This window comes from Tupaia chinensis, unplaced genomic scaffold (genome assembly GCF_000334495.1).
Source record: "Tupaia chinensis unplaced genomic scaffold, TupChi_1.0 Scaffold000316_1, whole genome shotgun sequence".
Taxonomy (NCBI): domain Eukaryota; kingdom Metazoa; phylum Chordata; class Mammalia; order Scandentia; family Tupaiidae; genus Tupaia; species Tupaia belangeri.
Genome location: NW_006159809.1, coordinates 6,554,506 through 6,576,029, shown reverse-complemented (window position 1 = coordinate 6,576,029; position 21,524 = coordinate 6,554,506). Strand labels below are relative to the sequence as shown.

Here is a 21,524-nt window from a genome sequence, read left to right as displayed (position 1 = left end):
CACCCCCCAGGGGGGATGGCCACACCGCAATCCCTTCTCCTCCATTCTCCTCTCGGGATCTTGGGCACGCATGCACACGTGCCCAGCGTGAGTTTTAAGCCACCAGGTCCGGGACGCGAACCGCGGTCGACTACGTGGGAGTCCAGCGACATAGCCATTACGCTAACTGCTGGTCCCTCCTTAGAGAGATTTTTGTTCAGCTCATTTTCCCATCTTTTAATTGGGTTCATCATTTTTTTCTCATAAGGTACTTGAGTTCCCTGTGTATTCTGGTTATCGGTCCCTTGCCTGAGGCATATTTAACAAAAATATTTTCCCATTCTGAGGGTTGTCGGTTAACAGTTGTTACTGTGTCCTTTGCTGTGCAGAAACTTCTTAGTCTAATATAGTCCCACTTGTCTATTTTAGGGATTATTGCCTGTGCTTTGGGAGTCTTAATTAAGAAGTCTTTGCATACTCCAATGTCTCCCAGAGTTTCCCCAGCATTTTTCACCAGTAGTTTTATTGTTTGAGGTCTTAGGTTCAGATCTTTGATCCATTTTGAGTTGATTGTTGTTAATGGTGAAAGATGGGGGTTCAGATTCATCTTTCTGCATGTGGATACCCAGTTTTTCCAGTACCATTTACTAAAGAGGTTTTCCTTTTCCCAATGGATTGACTAATATCCTTTGTCAAAGATCAGTTGGCTGTAAGCTTTGGGGGTTATTTCTGGGGTCTCTATTCTCTTCCATTGGTCCATATGTCTATAAGATTTAGTCTTCATTTGAGTACAGGCTTGGCAACTGCACATAAATTTGGGGATATATGCCTCTCATTGTTGGTAGAATTTTCTAAGTACCCATGATTTTAGTTTTAGTTTTCCCTTTGACCCAGAAGACTTTTTTTTTTTTTTTTTTTTTTTTAAGATAGAATTTTGGTATAGGGCATGTATGCTCAACAGAGAGATTGAGACAGAGGGACAGAAAGCGAGAAATCACCCCTCAGGGGATAGCCATACCATAATCCCTTTCCCTCCTTTCTCCTCTCTGGATTTTGGGCATGCTCGCACACATGCCCAGTGTGAGTTTTGAGCTGTCGGGCCCGGAACTTGAACTGTGGTCTACTAGTATTTGCTGGTCCCAGACCCAGGAGGGTTTTAAGAGTGTACTTTCAGGTGCCAGCAGGTGGCATAGTGGTCCCACGTGTGGTCAACTGTGTTTCAAGTCCCGGACCCGGCTGCTTGAAACTCATGCCAGGTTCGTGTGTGTGCATGCCCAAAATCCCAATGCATGCGGAGAAGGGATTACAGTGTGGCCATCCCCTCTGAGAAGGTGAATTCTCTCTTTGTCTCTCTCTGTCTCCCTGAGGAGTGCATGCACATTATAGCCAAAAAAAAAAAAAAGTGCACTTTTAAATTTTGAAAAGGCTGTGATTGATTGATTGACTGATTGATTTATATTTGACCAGAGAGGGACAGAGAGAGAGAGAGAGAAAGTGAGAAAGCAAGCCGCCAAGTCTGGAATTTGAATTGCAGTCGGCCATGTGGGAGTCCAGCACCCTTAACTACCACGCCACCTGCCAGCCCCAAAAGGCTGTAATTTTAGCTTAAAAAAATTTCTCATTAATTTCTAGTTTTATTGTAGCATTGTCAGGGGATGTGACTGATGTGGATTTTATTTCCGGGACTTTATTGAGATTTGCTTTGTGGCTTTTTATTTATTTTTTTTAAAGTGCTCCAAGGGTTCTGGAAAAGAAGGTATATTTTGTGTTTGTAGTTTACATAATGTTGTCTATTGAGCTGTCATTGTTAAGGGTATTATTCAGACTCTCTGTCTCCTATTCTTTTAAAAATGTACATGGTTTTTCAAGACTGAGGGACGTGTAATACCTATCCCATAACTCTTGTGTTTCCTGTCTTTTCTTTGTACAAATTATACTGGTTTGCTGAATATTTGTGTCTGACTCTGAGTCTGAGTTATAAACTCATGTATTTAAGTATCTGAGCTGGTAAAGAACATAAAGATAAAGGAGGAATCAAACGGCTAAGCTGAATTCCAATCTATTCAATTTGAATTCAATTCAAAATTGAATTTCATTACTACCTAAATGTCCACATTTGTCTATGTCTAGTATATGTTTTCTTTTTTTTTTTGGTTTTGTTTTGTTTGTTTTTGTGGGAGTATGTTTCAGAGTAAACACCTCCCTTATGCATGGCTGTGTAACTATATTCTGTGTATTGGCCATTGTGTGAGTTTGCTATGAATGTCTGTACTTCAGCATTCATCCGTAGCATCCTTTTTTTTTTTTTTTTTTAATTTAATGTGAGGACCAGGGTCTGCCTTGCTCTATGCTGGCTCTCTCTAGAGTGGTTACAAGTCAGAAAGCTCTGCTACCTTTTGTCTTAACCCATCTGAATTTCTGTTCCTCTCTTCTGGCTGCAGACGCCTCTCCTGGTAAGTTGGTCAGACGGTGTGGCTATAGTCTCAGCCTCTTTCTGACTCCAGTCCTCAGGGCTGAGTCTGGGGACAATACCTAGCCAACAAAGGGTGTTAGGACCACACTTCAGGGTGGTTTGTAGGGACACTGAAGACCTTGCCTATCCTCTTCCAGTGGGTCTGTTCAGTGCCCTTAGCCTGGTACCAGCTTGGGCTCACCCTTAATAAGCCCCAAACTCAAAGTACTTGGCATTAGTTTAACAGGAGCTGCCAGTACCTTCAGAAATGTGATAGCAGGCATTCAGTGAATTTTATAGAATTAGAGTAGGTTCCTGGGAGATCTTATAATATGCCCTCTCATACAGAAGAAGGAAAGTCCTGATGGGCTCTCCTGACACCTAGTCCTTGACCCTTCCCACCAAGCCGAATGAGCTTTACTGTTATGGACAGGCCCAGACAGAGGTCCTTGCCCTGGGTGGACTTTTTTTTTTTTTTTTTTTTTTGAGAGGTTTTTGCTATAGGGTGTGTGCACTCGCCAGACAGAGAGAGATGGAGAGACAGAAAGCAAGAAATCACCCCCCAGGGGGGATGACTATGCCGCAATCCCTTCTTCTCCATTCTCCTCTTGGGATCTTGGGCATGCACGCACACGCGCCCGGCGTGAGTTTAAGCCACCGGGTCTGGGACTCGAACCGCGGTCGACTACATGGGAGTCCAGCGGCATAGCCATTATGCTAACTGCTGGTCCCTGCCCTGAGTGGACTTTTGAATGAGACTTCCACCTTTTGGAGCTTGCTGACTCTCTGGGTGACAGGACACCCTGCTCCTGGACAGAACACAGTTGGAGGAGCTTTCTAGACACAAGAACTAAGAGGGCCAGTAGACATACCATGTGCAGGAGAGGTAAAAGATGAGGGGACGGGACCAGTATTTGCCGTAATAGTCCACTGTTCCTGAAAATATGGAAGACTGGAGGAAGAACAAGGGCAGAGTATACAAATTAGTTCTTACCGATTTCCCCTAATTACCAGTGTCTTTCAATAAAGGACATTTAATAAATATGTGGCCATCAGAGACATTGCCTTGATTTGATCTTGATGGGGGCTAAGTTCTGATTCCCTTTATTGCCTGGGAGTGGGCAGGATAGCTCTTTGGGGTGAGTTTTCCTGCATTTTATTCATAAACAATACATTATTGGCCTACACCCCCAAAAGTTCTTCTGTGTACCTACTAGTTTTAGCCTCACTTTGTCCCTGAGATACAGGGAGTAGTAAGATGATTAATTCACTTTCCAGAAAGGAAAAGGGAGCCCAAGAGCTTGACAGAAACACAGCAGACGGAGGACAACCAGGCTAGAACTTGTGCCTTGCAACACCAAGTGAGCCTTAAAACCTTTTTCTCCAGTCTACAGTCTTTTTCCCAGGAGAGGAAGAAGGTTTCAGCTTTTTGCTCTCCTAAACTCAGCAGACAGGAAAGCCTTGAAGTCCAGGCTGACCCAGCAGCCTTGGGAGGTATCCAATTCAGGAGGACCTTGCTCGACAAGTTCCGTGTCCTAAATGGTCTCTTTCTTTCTACCCACTCAGGAAGAGGAGTTCATCGATTGGTGGAGCAAATTCTTTGCCTCGATAGGAGAGAGGGAAAAGTGTGGCTCCTACTTGGAGAAGGATTTTGACACGCTAAAGGTGAGGCCATCCCCACAATGTTCCTTTTAATCCAGGAGTCACTGGGCATGTGTGATGGGCAGTGGGCGATGCATGTGATGTCTGAGAGTGGTGGATCCTCATGGACTAATCGAAATGAGTAAGGTCACTCACTGATTTGCAGCAAGAAGGCAGTGTGGGTTGGGATAGCAGAAAAAAAAAAAAGGAAGAATGCTGAAAAATATATTGAAATAGAGTTGTTCCTTGTTATCCATAGGGGGTTGTTTCTAGGATCCCCCACAGATCCTATAATTCACAAATGTTCTAGTTCCTTATAAAAAATGGTGTCACATTTGCATAAAACCTATGTAACTCCTCTGTATACTTTACATCAAAACTCTATATTACTTAAAATACTTATTATAACATAAATGCTCTGTAAATAATGGTTATACTATGCTGTGAAGGGAATAATGGCAAGAAAAAAATGCCTGTCTGTGTTTAGTACAGATGCAGCCATCATAGGCCTAACCACATAGCACAACAGTAACAAAGGACATTTTTCATCCATGGTTGGTTGAGTTCACAGACGCAGAACCTGTGGATAAGGAGGATTGACTTTATTTATAGATGAAATGATGCTTGGGATTTGCTTTAAAAAACGCCCCCCCCCCAACACCTCTCCAAAGTAAGGAGAAAGATAAATGGTGTGAGTGGCCCTCTGATATGTTTTCCAAATATTAAAAATGACTAAAATGGCAAAGCAATGTGAATTGTTGAAGTTTAGAGACAGGTACTTAAGGATTTGTTGTACTGGTCTATCTTAGTGTTATTTGAACCTTTCTATAACAGCAAATTTGTATTAAAAATAAAAAGGAAAATCAGTTTGAGAATGTACTCTAGTCTATAATTATGACAGAAATTAACCAGAAAATATAAACATATAGTAAACACTATTTCTATGGGACAAAAATCACGAATGAACCCAATTCTGGTAATTTGAAGAAATTTTACAAATATGATTATGTTTTTAAAAAATAGACTACTTTTTAAAAAGATAGCCAGAGATGACTCAAAAGTTACTCCTCCAAGCAGTTGGATAGTCTCTTGAATAGGGAGCCAGATAAGATTCAGGATGCCCAGTTACATTAGCATTTCTTTTTTTTAGTATAAGTATGCTTCAACTATTGCATAAGCTATACTTTTCTAGAAATTATTTGTTACTTATCTGTAATTTAGATTTCAATGGATGTTCTGTACTTTTACTCCCTAACCCTGGCAACCCTACTTCTGCAATATAAGTGGTGGAGATTCTGTACCCTATGGCTACCTCCCAGGGTTGGAGAAAAGAAAATGAAAGGTGGCATTAGGCTGGTACACACATAAGAAAGGCCCCTGGAGCTCCTTAAAGGAGACTGGATTAATGAAAGTTGAGACTAGTTGGGATAATGGGTGGCCTGGGCTTTCTGGTAATTCTGCTGGCTGAAAGCCTTTGGTGGAGACTGTGGTGGATGATGTCACAAGGTGGCCAGAGTTGTCTCTGATACACTGGAGCCTGCCTGAAGACCGTATTGCTCAGAGATGAGGCCACCAGGAGCGGCAGCGTCTCCCCAGGCAGCAGTCTCGTCAATGACTTGGTACTTGGGTGTGTGAAGTTGGGCAAAGAGACAGAACTATTTGTGTACCAGGAAGAAGGTCCGACACATTCAGTCTGGCATGTGGAACTGTGGCTTTGCCAAAAAATGAGACAAACCAAGCAAGAATGAGGACTCCTGCCAAGGTGGCCTGTGGCCCTGGCCCCTTACTGCTCTCTCTCATGCCGGATGCCGAATTGGCACCCAGCCCTCCAGCTTGACCTCTCTGAGGAGGTCTCCTACAGCATCCAAGTGAAAAGAAGCTGTCCAAAGCAAAATGTGTTCAAACTATTTCTGGGGGAAAAACTAGACCTGGAAGGAATGCTAGTCCTTTAAGGATAAGTAAATAGAAGAAAACCACCACCACCATGGATCTATGGAGAAAGTGGAGTATACAATGGGTACAGAAAAAGCATGTTTGGAAATCACTGGCATAGGAGGACAAAAACAACTCATAGTCTAAGTAGCAAAAATAGAAAACAAAAAACATAGCAAGAAAGGATTAAAAACACAAATCATAGAAAAACCCAAAATACGTCATTTTTTTCTAATAAATGAAAATGGATTAAATTATCCTATTATGTGATAAGATCTTAGACTATATCAAAAGTCAGATTTCACTATACTTTCTTTAAAAGACACATCTAAAATAATACCACTTAGAAGGGCTAAAAAGTATTTTGGCAAAATTTTGACAAATAAGGTAAGTATAGGGAGTGAATGGTGATGAAGTGGTAAACACAACATTCTTAGAGGCTGATTCATGTGCAAAATCTCCACACTCCTTGAGTGAGCCAGTCACATGGGTGCACATGATTCACGGCTGGCTGAGGCTGGGAGTGGATCATAGGATGAAGACCCTGTTTGGGGTGCTGTTTCTCTCTCTCTCTCTCTGTCTTGACTTCTCTCACTTGTGGAGGAAATAGATAAGTAAACTTTAAATAAATAAGGTAAACAAAAGGAAAGCAGATAGAATTTAAGGTAAGAAACAATTTTTTTTTTTTTTTGGAGAGGTTTTTGCTATAGGGCACGTGCGCTCGCCAGACAGACAGAGAGAGACATAGAGACAGAAAGCGAGAAATCACCCCCCAGGGGGGATGGTCACGCCGCAATCCCTTCTCCTCCATTCTCCTCTCGGGATCTTGGGCACGCACGCACATGCGCCCGGCGTGAGTTTTAAGCCACCGGGTCCAGGACGCGAACCGTGGTCGACTACATGGGAGTCCAGTGACATAGCCATTACGCTAACTGCTGGTTCCCAGTAAGAAACAAATTTTAAAATAGAATATTTTATATAAATAGAAGATATACATCTCAATGTAAAGACTCCCAAATATTTATACATAGAAAAGTTTAGAAATATATAAAGCAAAAATGGATAAATGGATAGGAATACTATAAACCAATACTTCACACAAATAAAACACAAAATGACAAAAATGAATGTTGCAAAGGGGATTTTAACAGGCCCCTTTCCTTGACTGATCAAAAAGTCGATAAATTAATAAGGAAATAAAAGATTTGAATAACAAGGTAAATTTTTTTGACCTACACTAAGTTAAAGTTGTAGCTTTGTGTGAAATTTAAGTTGTAGCTTTAAAATAGAGAAAAAATAATAGGAAATAGAGGATACATTGGTCGTCCAATGCTTAGAGAACATTTGCAAAATCTGATCACATATTAGTTTAGTAATAAGTTACCAAAAGCTGAAATTATACAAGAAAGATTAAAATGCAATAAAATGAGAAATTAATAACAAAAGTTTAAACAAAAAAATTCAACCACTTGGAAATTAAAAAAGTATTTTATTGGGACTTCCAGTATGAACATGGCTACACAAGTCAGCATTTTTTCCCTTTTTTCTTGGATATTATTCAAACCCACAAAATCCATTTTCAGAAAAGTTGGAAACAAATAAAAGCCACAGACTCCAAAATATATGTAAGGGCTGCCCAAAGACAACTGAGATTGGGTAGAGGCCACTCAGCAGTAAATGAAGAGAAGATGCATGAAGGATGATGAAAGGTCATAGTGTTAGCTGGTTTCAGAAAGTTCCAGCAAAAATGTACTTCCTAGTGGAAAGATGCTGATAATCATTTAAGACAGGTGATGGGTATCCGAGGGTTTTTCTTTTTACTTCTGCATGTACTTAAAATTTTATTTTCGGGACCAGCAGTCAGCGTAATGGCTATGTCACTGGACTCTCATGTAGTCGACCGCGGTTCGAGTCCCGGACCCGGTGGCTTAAACTCACGCTGGGTGCATGTGCATGAGTGCCCAAGATCCCAAGAGGAGAATGGAGGGGAAGGGATTGTGGTGTGGCCATCCCCCCTGGGGGGTGATTTCTCGCTTTCTATCTCTCTCTGCCTGTCTGGTGAGCGCACGCTCCCTATAGCAAAAACCTCTCAAAAAATTTTATTTTCATAATAATTTCTAAATACTATTTCTGAAATTGAGGTTTCACCGTGAAATATAAAAGTTACTTTCCTTGTTTACCATAATTGATATGTGAATGTTAGAGATAGGCTCAGGCTAATGACAGAAACCTTACAGACTGGGTTTGGTTCAGAGACGCAGAGAAGGTGGAGCTACACAAGAATCACACAGATGAGCTGGATTTGCATGAATCGGTCTGCCTCTGAAATGGAAATAAAGAAAATAAATGGTCCAGGAAAATCTAACTCATTAGTGACAAATAATAATAAAAGAAATGACACAACATTAATTTGAAAGTCTTACAGAAAAAAGAGAAAAAACAGAAATTAAAACATACGAGTTGAAGAGGATATATACCCACCAGAAAATGTTTGCTTAGGAGCAGTTGTAATGGAGTAACCCAATTGCAAAACAGAAATGAAAGTACTGAAGATATTATGAGATGAGTGGAGCTGAGATATGAATCGAACTCAGAAAAGAGAGAGAAGAAAACATGAAATTGGAAGGAGCACAGGCCAGAATGAGAACATGGAAATCAGGGGCACAGAGGACAAAAATGAAAACAATGAGCAAAATGAAATGAAAATAAAGAAAAGTTATAAAGGAATAAAGACAAAATAGCAGATGTAGAAGTCAGAGATCGTGGGCCCAACATTTATGTAATTGGAGTCTCTGAAGAAGACAACCAAAACAGTGAAATAAAACAAATAAATGTGTAATAGTTTAATGAGCTAGACTCCTGAAATATTTAGACAAGAAGCCATTTTAAAGCTGAGGTGTGTCCTGGCCTGTTCAGGAAAGCTATGCTCTAAACTCCATCTTCTAGACTCTGAAAATATTCAGACAAGGTAGGATGACCTCTGTCCTCTCTCTGTCTCTGTCTGTCTGTCTGTCTCATGCTCTGTCTCTCTTTAAATTTTTAATTAAAAAAATTTTTTTTCAACCTCTTCTCACCTTGGGCCTTTACTTTCACTTGCTAATTTCAGAGGCCATTTTAAAGCTGAGATGTGTCCTGGCCTGTTTGAGCAGTGTGCTAGCATCCCACGCAGTTTTCATTTTTTAAGTTTAAAAAATTCTCCCCCCCTTTTTTGGCAGTATTTTTCTAGTTCTTTTCTTTTTCTTTCTTTTTTTTTTAATTCTTACTTTCCCACTCTAAACTTCACTCTCCACACACTGAATGTCTAGATAGGCCTAGGTGCACAGTAGCCAAGCATCTGTACACTTTTAGAGTCATTGAAATATATTTTATTTTTTTGGAGAAGTTTTTAGCTATAGGGCACATGTGCTCACCAGAAAGACAGAGAGCGACAGAGAGACAGACAAAAAGTGAGAAATCACCCCCCAGGGGGGATGGCCATGCCGCAATCCCTTCTCCTCCATTCTCCTCTTGGGATCTTGGGCACGCATGCACACACGCCTGGCGTGAGTTTAAGCCACCAGATCTGGGACTTGAACCGCGGTCGACTACATGGGAGTCCAGCAACATAGCCATTACCCTAACTGCTGGTCCCGAGTCATTGAAATCTTCAACGCTTATTGAACCTCCTGCTTTAAGGAAGAAATTTCTTTTAATAAATCTGAACTCCTACTCTCTTTCTTTGGATACCACATTGTGAAGCACAGTGGAGGAGAGATTTTGTCACAGAATGACCAGAAACCACTGCAGAAGCATAAGAAATATGAGAAACCAAGATAATCTCTCTCCCCTAAGGGGAAACAACAATCCCTCATCACCCAGACAGTACAGTAGAATTCATGGAAATGTCTGACAGAGAATTCAGAATATTCATAGGGACAAAACTAAACAAGATGCAAGAGCTAAGAGACAATGAACTCCAGAAGATGGAGGAGAAAAGAGACAACGAGTTCCAGGAGGTGTTGAAGTTCTTCCATGATTAAAAGAGAAAACACACCATAAAAAAATAATGAAACGAAACTATTAGAGATGAAGGCTGCCATTTAGGAAATCAAAGCCTCCCTCAAAAATATTAAAAGCAGATTAGTCCTTGCCGAAAATCAAATCTTGGATGTTGAAGACAAAACCTCTGATCTAGAAAAAACAACCAAAAAAACCCTGAGAAAATAACTCTAGAAAATGAGGATACTATATGAGAAATATTAGACACCATTAAGTGCCCTAATATCCAGATAATCTGTATCCCAGAAAGTGAGGAAACTAATAAGGGCACTGATAATCTATTCTATGAAATCTTGGAAGAAAACTTTCCAAATCTAGAGAGGGATTCAAAAATCCAGACCCAGGAAATACAAAGGACCCCTAATAGAATCAACCCAAGAAAATCTCCAAGGCACATCATAGCCAGACTGGCCAAATCTACAAAGACAAGATACTAAAATTGGCAAGAGAGAAATGTCAGGTTACTTATAAAGGTTATCCTATCAGGCTAACCTCTGACCTCTCATCAGAAAAAATGTGAGTAAAGAAAGAATGGGAAAAATATATTCAAAGTGTTAAGTGGAAAACAGTTTCTACCAAGAATATTATACCCGGTAAGATTTTCTTTCATTCGAAAAGAAAGGGTAAAAACACTTTCAGATAAACAAGACCTAAAAGAATTTGCCAATAGCAGACCCACTCTTTAAGGAGTTCTGAAAGGAGTGCTCTACCAGGAAAACTAAAGACACACACATAAAAAAGAGAACAAAAGACAACCAAAAAATGACCGATTTAATGCTAGGGACAAGAAATATCAGTAATAACATTGAATGTTAACTTCCAGGATTTAAACAGACAGGTTGGACCACAGTAACACTGCATATTCAACAGAAGAGAGTTTGAACATAAGACTGAACTGGTCAAATAGAATTTTATGACTTTTGAGTAAAACATTAATTATTATTTTTTTACTATGCTTTGTTTACCCAATTTAAACATTTTACTTTCTTTTGAGTTGTTGATAGGTTCAGCAATTTATTAAAATATTTTTCTTGTTTGTTTCTTTAAATGGAAACATAAACTTTTCTTCCTTCCTGACCCCTCAGGAATTGGAAAATATTTTGGAGTATTCTTCATTTTGTGGTAGAAAGGTTATTTGCATAAGCTCAATAATGCTTGTTGCATTGAATCAGAAATTGGAAATACTCATTATTGGACAGGGCTTTGACTGGAATGTCATATCTAAGATTAATCAGAAAACTATGGAACTAAGGTGGATCTCAAGTAAGCCAACAGAAGCTCTTAGAAAGATGGCCTGGCACCATAAACAATTCTGCCTGGCAGAGAGGGTTAGAGAAGATATATGAAAGAATTTATAACATACAATAACCTGGACTTTTCCAGACCAGCATTGTATTCAATAGAGATTGCAAAAGAGCAACCACACCACAGGATTATCTTGAGAAAGGCTTTGAAGGAAGAAAAAGATAGGCAGGGCTGAATTGAGAAGGTTTATGAGTGACTAGTGTGCTGGGCATTTGCTTTTCAACAATTTGAGTAGTTGACATGTAAATATTTTCTCGAAAATATTTAAAGCCATACTATCTCTGTTGTTATGAAGACACAAAATTATACACACTTATAAGAACTATTTTGAACATTATTTTTAAAATTCAGTATTTTTAAAATTTGAAAGTTGGTTTATTAACTGTCAAGAACTATGGAGTATGAGTAAAAATTTTTTGATATGTAAAGTAAATGTTTGTGGGAAAATGTCAAAATAAATAAATAAATGAAAGAAAAGAAAAAGAATGATAGCTGTAGTCAGCTGTCAGTAAGTTGAATCATTAAAAAAAAATAGTTTAATGAAACTTCACTGAAATGAGAGAATACCTGAACTTACATACTAAAAATGTCCACTATGTGTCATGAAAAATTAGCCCAGACTGGTTACAACCCCAAGACATATCCTAGTTTAGCTATTGTGCTTTAGAGAAAAGGAGAGAATTTTTTGGGTTGTCATACCTCCTTTCCAACCCCCTCCCCCAGAATAAAAACAAGAAACCGTTAAGTCATTAAAGAAAAGAAATAAATCAAAGTGGCCTCAACTTCTCCATAATAACATCTAATATCCAGAGACATATATAAAACCATCAAGAAAGGACAGAGTGATGCAAGGGTTCTAGACTCAGCCAAGATGGCCTTCAAGTGAAAAGGCTACAGACAAGTTATTCGTTTTCAGAAACTAAGATAATATGGTTTCTATAATCCTATCTGGAGGAAGTCCCCAGAAGATGAACTGTGGCTAACTGGGAGAGAACTGAGGAAACTGTAACAGATGGCTGGCCGTGAACCTATTTACCTTAGAACCCAGGTGAAAACAAGTGGAAGGGTTAAAGTAACAGGACAGAATGTAAATATCATATATACTAAAGATGCAGAAATGGTAAAAGTGACAAAAAGTAGGTGAAAAGGGGAAAAGGATGGGATGTAGAGTAAGGATACAGATTTTCATATTATAGAATAAATAGTTTGAAAGATATTTAAAACTGACAAATCACATTGTAGGAATGTAAGCAAATAGATACAAAGGCAAATGGAAGATAATATTGTCTAAAATTGAGTGATGGAAAAGAAGAAGGAAGATAAAATTAGGTTATTTTATCATTGCTATAGTAGGGAATCCATAATCACTGTCCCTAAAACATAAAGAACTAAGAGTATTAAAATTTACATATAGAAGAAAACTAGCAATGATTTACCTCTAAGGAATCAGCCAATTCCAGAGAATTATAGAGGGAATATTCTAAATTTCAAAGAATAAATCATTCCTGATATAGACACTTCCACAGCAGAGAAAAACTGGAAAGGTAGAAAACCTTAATTTTTCACCAGACCACAAAGATAAACAATAATGGAGGAAGAAAGGAACAAAGGAAATACAAAACAATAAAAAAATAACAAAAGAACAGGAGTAATTCCTCACTTATCAATAATAACCTTGAATGTGGGACCAGCAGTTGGCATAATGGCTATGTTGGGGGACTCCCATGTACTCGACTACAGTTCAAGCCTTGGGCCCAGTGGCTTAAACTCACGCTGGGTGCATGTGCATGCGTGCCTAAGATCCCAAGAGGAGAATGAAGGAGAAGGGATTACAACATGGTCATCCCCCTGGGGGATGATTTCTCGCTTTCTGTCTCTCTGTCTCTCTCTATCTTTCTGGCGAGTGCATGTGTCCTATAGCAAAAACCTCTCCAAAAAACCCCCACAAAAAAACAGAAACAAAAACCAAAAAACAAACAACAACAAAAACAAAAAAACCCCAAAATACCTTGAATGTAAATGGATTAAACTCCCAAACTTAAAGATATGTACTAGCTGAATGAAAAAACAAACAGACAAACAAACAAACAAAAACAAGATTCAACTATCCGCTGCCTACAAGAATCTCGTTTCACTGTCAGAGACACATTTAGAATGAAAATGAAAAATGGGGGACCAGTAGATGTTGTAATGGTTACATTGCTGGACTCCCATGTAGTCAACTATGGTTCAAGTCCTGGACCTGGTGACTTGAAATGCATGCCAGGTTCATGTGCATATGTGCCCAAAATCCTGAGAGAAGAATGGAGGAAAAAGGATTGTAACATAGCCATCCCCTCTGGGGGGTGATTTCTTGTTTTCTGTCTCTCTGTCTCTCTGATGAGCATACACGCCCTATAGCAAAAATCTCTCTTAAAAAAAAGAAAATGAAAGATAGAAAATATGGAAAGATATTTCATGCAAACAAAAACCATAAGTAAGGAGGAATAGTCATATTTATATCAGATAAAATGGTCTCAAAGTAAAAAACTGTCAAAAGAGACAGAAGTTTATTATGTAATGATAAAAGGATCAATTCAGCAAGAAGATAAAAGAATGATAAGTATATATATATATACACTCAACACCAGAACACTCACATATATAGAGAAGTTATTATTAGATCTAAAGGGAGAGATAGATTTCAATATAACGATAATTGTGAACTTCAACACCCTACTCTTGGCATTGGACAGATCATCTAGAAAGAAAATCAATAAAAATATTGGACTTAGACTGCATTATAGGCAAAATGGACCTAACAGACATTACAGAACATTTTCTTCACAGCTGCAGAATACACGTTCTTCTCATCAGCACATGGAACCTTCTCCAGGATAAATGACTTTATGGTAGGCCACAAAACAAGTCTCAATGAATTTAAGAAACTCAAAATTGTATCAAGTACCTTTTCTAACTATAATAGAATAAAACTAGAAATCAATAACAAGAGGAATTTTGGAAACTGTACAAGTACATGGAAATTAACAAAACGCTTGTGAACAACCACTGGGTCAATATAGAAATTAAAAAGGAAATTAAAAAATTTATTGAAACAAATGAAAACACAACATACCAAAACCTATGGAATAGCAAAAGCAACAATAAAAAGGAAGTTTAGGGCAATAAATGTCTACATCAAAAAAGTATAAAGATTTCAAATAAACAACCTAACAATGCACCTAAAGGAGCTAGAAAAGCAAGAACAGCCCCAAACCTAAAATTAGTAGAAGGAAAAAAAATAGTAAAGATCAAAGCAGAAATAAATCAAACTGAAACTTAAAGCACACACAAGATCAATGAAACAAAAAGTTTTTTGAAAAGATGATTCAAAAGCAACATATCATTAGCTAAACTAAGAAAAAAAGACTAAATAAATAAAATCAGAGAAGGAAAAGGAGACATTACAATTGATAAAAATGAAAATACTGAGCATCATTAGGATCTATTATGAGCAACTTTAGGCCAACAAAATTGACAACCTAGAGAAAATTGTAAATTTCTGGATACTTACAGTCTACCAAGATTGAACCAGGAAGAAATATAATGGAAAACCTGAGTAGATCAATAATGAGAAATGCGATTCAATCAGTAATTAAAAATCTCTTTCTGAAGAAAAGTCCAAGATTGAATGTCTTTACGGCTGAATCCTGCCAAACTTTTAAAGAACAGAACTAACACCATTTCTTGAACTATTCCAAAAAATTTAAGGGGAAGAAATTGTTCCAAACTCTTTTTGTGAAGCAAGAGTCTCCTGATACTAAAACCAGACTAGGATACCTAGGAAACACACAGACACAGACACACACACACAAAAGATAGGGAAAACTATAGACCAATATACTTGATGAATACAGAAGCAAAATTTTTAAAAATAAAATACTAGCAAACTAAATACAACAGCACATCAAAACAATCATACAGTATGACTAAGTGGAATTTATTTCTGGAATGTAATGATGGCTGATTTACACAATCAAAAATTGTAATATATCACATCAGCAGAAGAATAGAAATCATATCATCATTTCAATAAACACAGATAAAGCATTTGATAAAATTCAACATCCCTTCCTGGTAAAAATCCTTAACAAACTAGATATAAAGGAACATATGTAAGCACAGTAAAGGCTATATATGATAAACCCATAGTTAACATCATATTGAATAGGAAAAAGTAGAAAGCTATTCCTCTAAGAACTGAACAAGACAAGGATGCCCACTTTCACCACCCCACTTGACATAGTATTGGAAATCTTTGCCAAAACAATTAGAAAAGGAAAAAGTAAAATAAACTGAAAGGAAAGAAGTCAAATTGCCCCTATTTTTAAATAATGTGATCTCATACACACACACACACACACACACACACACACATATATATCCTATAGAACCCACAAAATCAGTGTATAAAATCAGCATACAAAAATCAGTTGTATTTCTATACACTAATAAGCTAGCTGTATGTTTTAAAAAATCAAGAAAGCAGTCTTTTTTTTTTTATAATAGCTACAAAAAGGAATTAGCTAGGAATAAATTTAACCAAGGAAGTGAAATAGTTATGCAATGAAAATAATAAAACACTGATGAAAATTGTTAAAGAAGACACCAAAAATTGGCCCATGTTCATAGATTGGAAGAATCACTGTTGTTAAATGTTCATACTACTGAAAGTGAGCTATGGATTTAATGCAATGCCTGCCAAAATAGCAATGGCATTTTCACAGGAACAGAAAAACCCATTATAAAGTTTATGGACACAAAGACCCTGATAGCTAAAGTGGTCCTGAGAAACAAGAATAAAGCTGGATGCATCACACTACCAGATTTCAAGACATGTTATTACAAAGCCATAGTAGCCAAAACATCATGGTACTGGCATAAAAATATACTCAGACCAATGGGACAGAATAGAGAGCTCACAAATAAATGAATGAATATGTGGCCAACTGATTTTCAACAAAGACATCAAGATTATTCATAAAGAAAAGGAGAGTCTCTTTCATAAATGTTATTGGGAAAACTGAATAGTCATATGCAGAAGAATGAAACTAGATCTTTGTCTTACCATATACAAAAATCAACTAAAAATGGGTCAAAGACTTAAATGTAATATCTCAAACTATGAAAATACTGGAGGAAAATGTAGAGAAAGTGCTTCAAGACATTAGTCTGGGCAAAGACTTTTTTTTTTGTTAAAATATCAAAAGTATAGGCAAAAATAAACAAATGAGATGATAGCAAACTAAAAGTTTTTGCACATAACCACAGGGAGACTGCCTACAGAATGGGAGAAAATATTTGTAAATTATTCATATGACAAAGGATTCATAACTAGGAAATACAAAAAATTTGAAAAATTCAGCAGTGAAAACTAAAATAATCTCATTTAAAAATAGACAAGTAATTTAATAGACATTTCTCAAAAGAAGACATTTTGTTAACAAGTATACAAAAAAATGCTCAACATAACCTAGTCATCAGGGAAATTAAAATCAAAACCACAATGAGATATCATCTCACCCCATTTAGAATGGCTATTATCAAAAAGACATAGGGACCAGCAGTTAGCGTAATGGCTATGTCTCTGGAATCCCATGTAGTCTACTGCGGTTTGAGTCCTGGACCCGGTGGCTTAAAACTCACACCGGGCGCGTGTGTGTGCGTGCCCAAGATCCGAGAGAATGGAGGAGAAGGGATTGCGGCGTGGCCATCCCCCCCGGGGGATGATTTCTCGCTTTCTGTCTCTGTCTCTCTCTGTCTCTGTCTGTCTGGTGAGTGCATGCGCCCTATAGCAAAAAGATATAGAAATAATAAATGCTGGAGAGGATGCAGAGAGAGGGAAAGTTTTGTACACCGTTGGTGGTAATGCAAATTAATATAGCCATTGTGGAAAACAGTATGATGGTTCCTTAAAAAATTAAAAATAGGACTACCATATGATTCAGCAGTCCCACTAATGGGTATATATACAAAGGATTTGAAATCAGTATGTTGAAGACGTAGCGTTACTTTTATGTTTATTACAATCCTATTCACAATAGTCAAGATACGGAGTCAAACCAAAGCATCCATCAATAGATGAATAGGTAAAGTAAATGTGAAATGTGTATGTGTGTGTAATATATTTTTATACATATACACACATAAATGTATAATGAATGGAAAACACACACACACACACACACACACACACATACACAAATACACACAAATACATAAACAATTGGATAGTTTTCAGCAGAATGAAATCCTGTCATTCAGGGCAAGGTGGATAAGTCTAGAGGGTATTATGTTAAATGAAAAAAGCCAGAAAGAGCAATCCCATATGGTCTCACTCAAATGCAGAATCTGAAAAAAACTGACATCACTGAAGAGAGCAGTCAGGACAGCTCAGGGAAAGGGAGGACAGGGAGATGTTGATTAATGGATTGCAATGTTTCTTCTTGGGGTGATGAAAATGTTTTGAAATTACTTATTGGTGATGATTGCACAACATTTTGAGTGTACTAAAAGCCACTTTATGGTACAATTTACAATGGTTAAAATGGTGAATTTAATGGTATGTGAATGTTATCTCAATAAAAAGCATATATGTAGAAAAATGGGCAAAAAAGGAAAAACTTGATTTTTATGGAGCTAGAATAACCTTATCACTAAAATCTGATAAAGCCCACTCAGACATTTAAATATCAGTTACAAAATAAATATATGTGCAAAATCTCAAATAAATAATAACAAAATGGAATCTAAACACATATTAAAATAACATCGTAATCACCAAACTGACTTTATTCCAAGAATGTAGAGTTCAAAGTTAGGAAACTATTAACACTATTCATTGTACCATAGGTAAAAATCAGCAAAAATTATTTCAATAAATGTTGAAAAGCATTTGATAAAATTCAGTATCTACTTATGATTCTTAAGTACAAGTAACATATTAGAAATAAGAAGGAGCTTCCTTATGTTATGAAGAATATCTCAAACCAACAGCCAACATCCAATTTAATGACTTTAAATGGTCTCTTTACCCCCAGGAAACTGAATCTGTATCTCTGAGGAATGTTCATAAGAGCATTTGTCTAAAAGAGGGGCAGCTCTTTTGACAAATTCAGGAAAAGGATCACTATTATTATCATATTCACACTGCCATTTAAACATCATTCTGTATTGTAAAAATGTCCCAGCCATTTCAATATCAACCAAAAGAAATCACTCACTCATTTTAGAAAGGGGAAGACAAAATTATCATTGTATGTACTGATTTGCAAACACCTGGAGACCACCTGAAACGTTAATAGAACCAACAGCAGAACCTGGTAAGATGGAAGCAACTGTTAGTATTTAGAAAATGTCATGGAAAAAAAAGATCCTCCTTCACCATACTGAGAAAAACACTTGGCTTAATTAGGTATAAATTCAAAAATAAAGATGGGGACTCTTTATGAAGATAACCATAAAAAAACCTTTAGTAAATGGAGAATCAGATCATATCCCTGGATAAGACAGTTACTACTACAAAGATATCAATTCACTTGCCAAAGTTAGTTTTAAGTTTAAAAAATATCTCACAAAAAGAACTTTTTTGGAGCTGTTTCCAAAGAAATAGTTTAGAATTGGAATGAATATTTGAAAATTTTATATGGGTGGCCAGCAGGTGGCATGATGCTTAAGGTGCTGGACTCCCACGTGGCTGACCTGGTTTGAGTCCGTGACCTGGTGGTTTGCTTTCTCACTTTTTTTCCTCTCTCTCTGTTTCTCTCTCTCTGGTGAGCACATGCCCTATAGCGAATTAGGAAATATAATAATAATAATGAATACAATTAAATAAATAATTCTTAAAATTTTTTTTTCATCTGGAAGGCTACCAGGTAACAAACATGTTGTGAAGCTGCAATAATTAAAACACAATGTTGACAAATAATAGATAGCTCAATAGAGTTGAATGTAAAGATCACAAACAAAAGAATGTGTAAGCATTTAGTGTGTGATACAACTCATTGAGCAGAGAAGAAAGAGCTTAAACAAATTTGGTGCTTAGATAATTGTTCAACCATTGGTGAAAATAAGTAAAATTCTTGTCTCATGCCTTGTACCAAATCGAGTTGTATGTTTAATAGTCTTGCTGTGAAGATATGCTAAGTCTCAAAGAAAGATTTTTGAGTGAGACTATCTAGAAATTTCTAGTATTGCTAAAAATATAAATATAAACTAACATAACAAATGCATACATAAATGTACTATAAAAATATCATAAACGTAATTAAAAGGCAAGTGGCAAACTGGGCAAAATATTTGTAACACAGTGGATAGACCAAAGGTTAATATCCTTTACACACAAAGGGGTATTTCAAATCACTACAGAATAGAAAACATAGGGACCAGCAGTTGGCGTGATGGCTATGGCGCTGGACTCCCACGTAGTCGACCACGGTTGGAATCCCGGACCTGGTGGCTTAAACTCACGCCGCGTGCGTGTGTGTGCGTACCCAAGATCCCAAGAGGAGAATGGAGGAGAAAGGATTGCAGCATGGCCATCCCCCCTGGGGGGTGATTTCTCGCTTCTGTCTCTCTGTCTGTCTCTGTCTGTCTGGCGAGTGCATGCGCCCTATAGCAAAAACCGCTCCAAAGAAAAAAAAAAGAATAGAAAACATACAATAGATGGAAAATGGAAAAATAAAAAGGGTGAGTAGTGTTCAAAGAAGTAATACAAATGACTGATAAACCCATGCAAGTTTCTCTAGTATTCAAATAAATGCACTTTAAAAATGTAATATGCCATTTTTTTTCTTTTTTTGGAGAGATTTTTTTCGCTATAGGTCGCGTGCACTCGCCAGACAGATAGAGAGAGACATAGAGACAGAAAGTGAGAAATCACCCCCCAGGGGGGATGGTCACGCCGCAATCCCTTCTCCTCCATTCTCCTCTCGGGATCTTGGGCACGCACCCACACGCGCCCGGTGTGAGTTTTAAGCCACTGGGTCCGGGACACGAACCGCGGTAGACTACATGGGAGTTCAGCGACATAGCCATTACGCTAACTGCTGGTTCCCCCATTTTTCATCTATTAAATTAACAAAGATAAGAAAGGGTGAACATGAGTAGTGATGGTGAGAGAATAGGCTTATGGGCACACTGGCTCACTGTAAATGGATGTGTAAATCTGCCCAGTTTTTCCAGAGGGTAATTTGGCTGTGTGCCTTAAAGTTCTTAAATCGTGCATACCTTTAACCAGGAATTCTATTTCTAGCAACTTAGCACAGATATAAAGTTAAACAAATGCACAAAGCACATGTGTAGGAATTTTAAAAATTTCTGTAACCTATAGATGACTTTAAAAATGAGGTCAAAAGGCTGCAAAACCAAATGTGCAGGCCCAGTCATATTGGCACAAATTGCTAAGAGCTATGCTCTGTAAGCTAGGACCACATGGGAGGCCAGGGCTGGATTCCTGATCTTTAGCTTAAAGCTGGCTAGGGAAACATAGTGAGATCCTCATCAAAATAAAAAGACCTGAGCATGGTGGGGCTCTGCAGTCCCAGCTGGGAGGCTGACACAAGAGAGATTGTGATATAGCAAGACCCTCTCTTAAAAAACAAAAACAGAAGCAAATTAAATGTTCATCATAACTTACAATATATTTATGTAATTTAATATTGTCATTTAAAAGGATATTGTAGAATTACACTTGTTGTTGACCTATAAAGATATTTATAGTACATTGGTAGGTTAAAATACAAGTGGGACCAGCAGATAGTATAATGGTTATGTCGCTGGACTCCCACGTAGTCGACCGTGGTTCAAGTCCTGGACCTGGCAGCTTAAACTCAACGTCAGGCACGTGTGCGTGCATGCCCAAGATCCTGAAGAGGAGAATAGAGGAGAAGGGATTGCATGTGGCCATACCCCTGGGGGGTGATTTCTTGCTGTTTCTCTTTGTCTTTCTGGCAAGTGCATACGCCCTATAGCAAAAACCTCTCAAAAACAAACAAACGAACAAACAAACAAAAAAGTAACTCAGCTGGGCCCATGGCCTAGTTGTTAAGGGAGCCAGATTTCACATGGTGAAATGAATATGTTTATATAATATAATATATATATATAATATAAATTATATATATAATATAAACATATG

General features: G+C 37.6%; 1 protein-coding gene across 1 annotated transcript in view; it reads left to right on the top strand.

The window, feature by feature from the left end:
* DYSF (dysferlin) overlaps positions 1 to 21,524 on the top strand; it is a gene marked incomplete in the record, with an annotated part of 243,950 nt that overhangs the window by 193,686 nt on the left and 28,740 nt on the right. Inside the window, 1 exon segment of the mRNA XM_027772968.1 lies at positions 3,998 to 4,096. Within this exon segment, the coding sequence (XP_027628769.1) occupies positions 3,998 to 4,096 (99 nt within the window).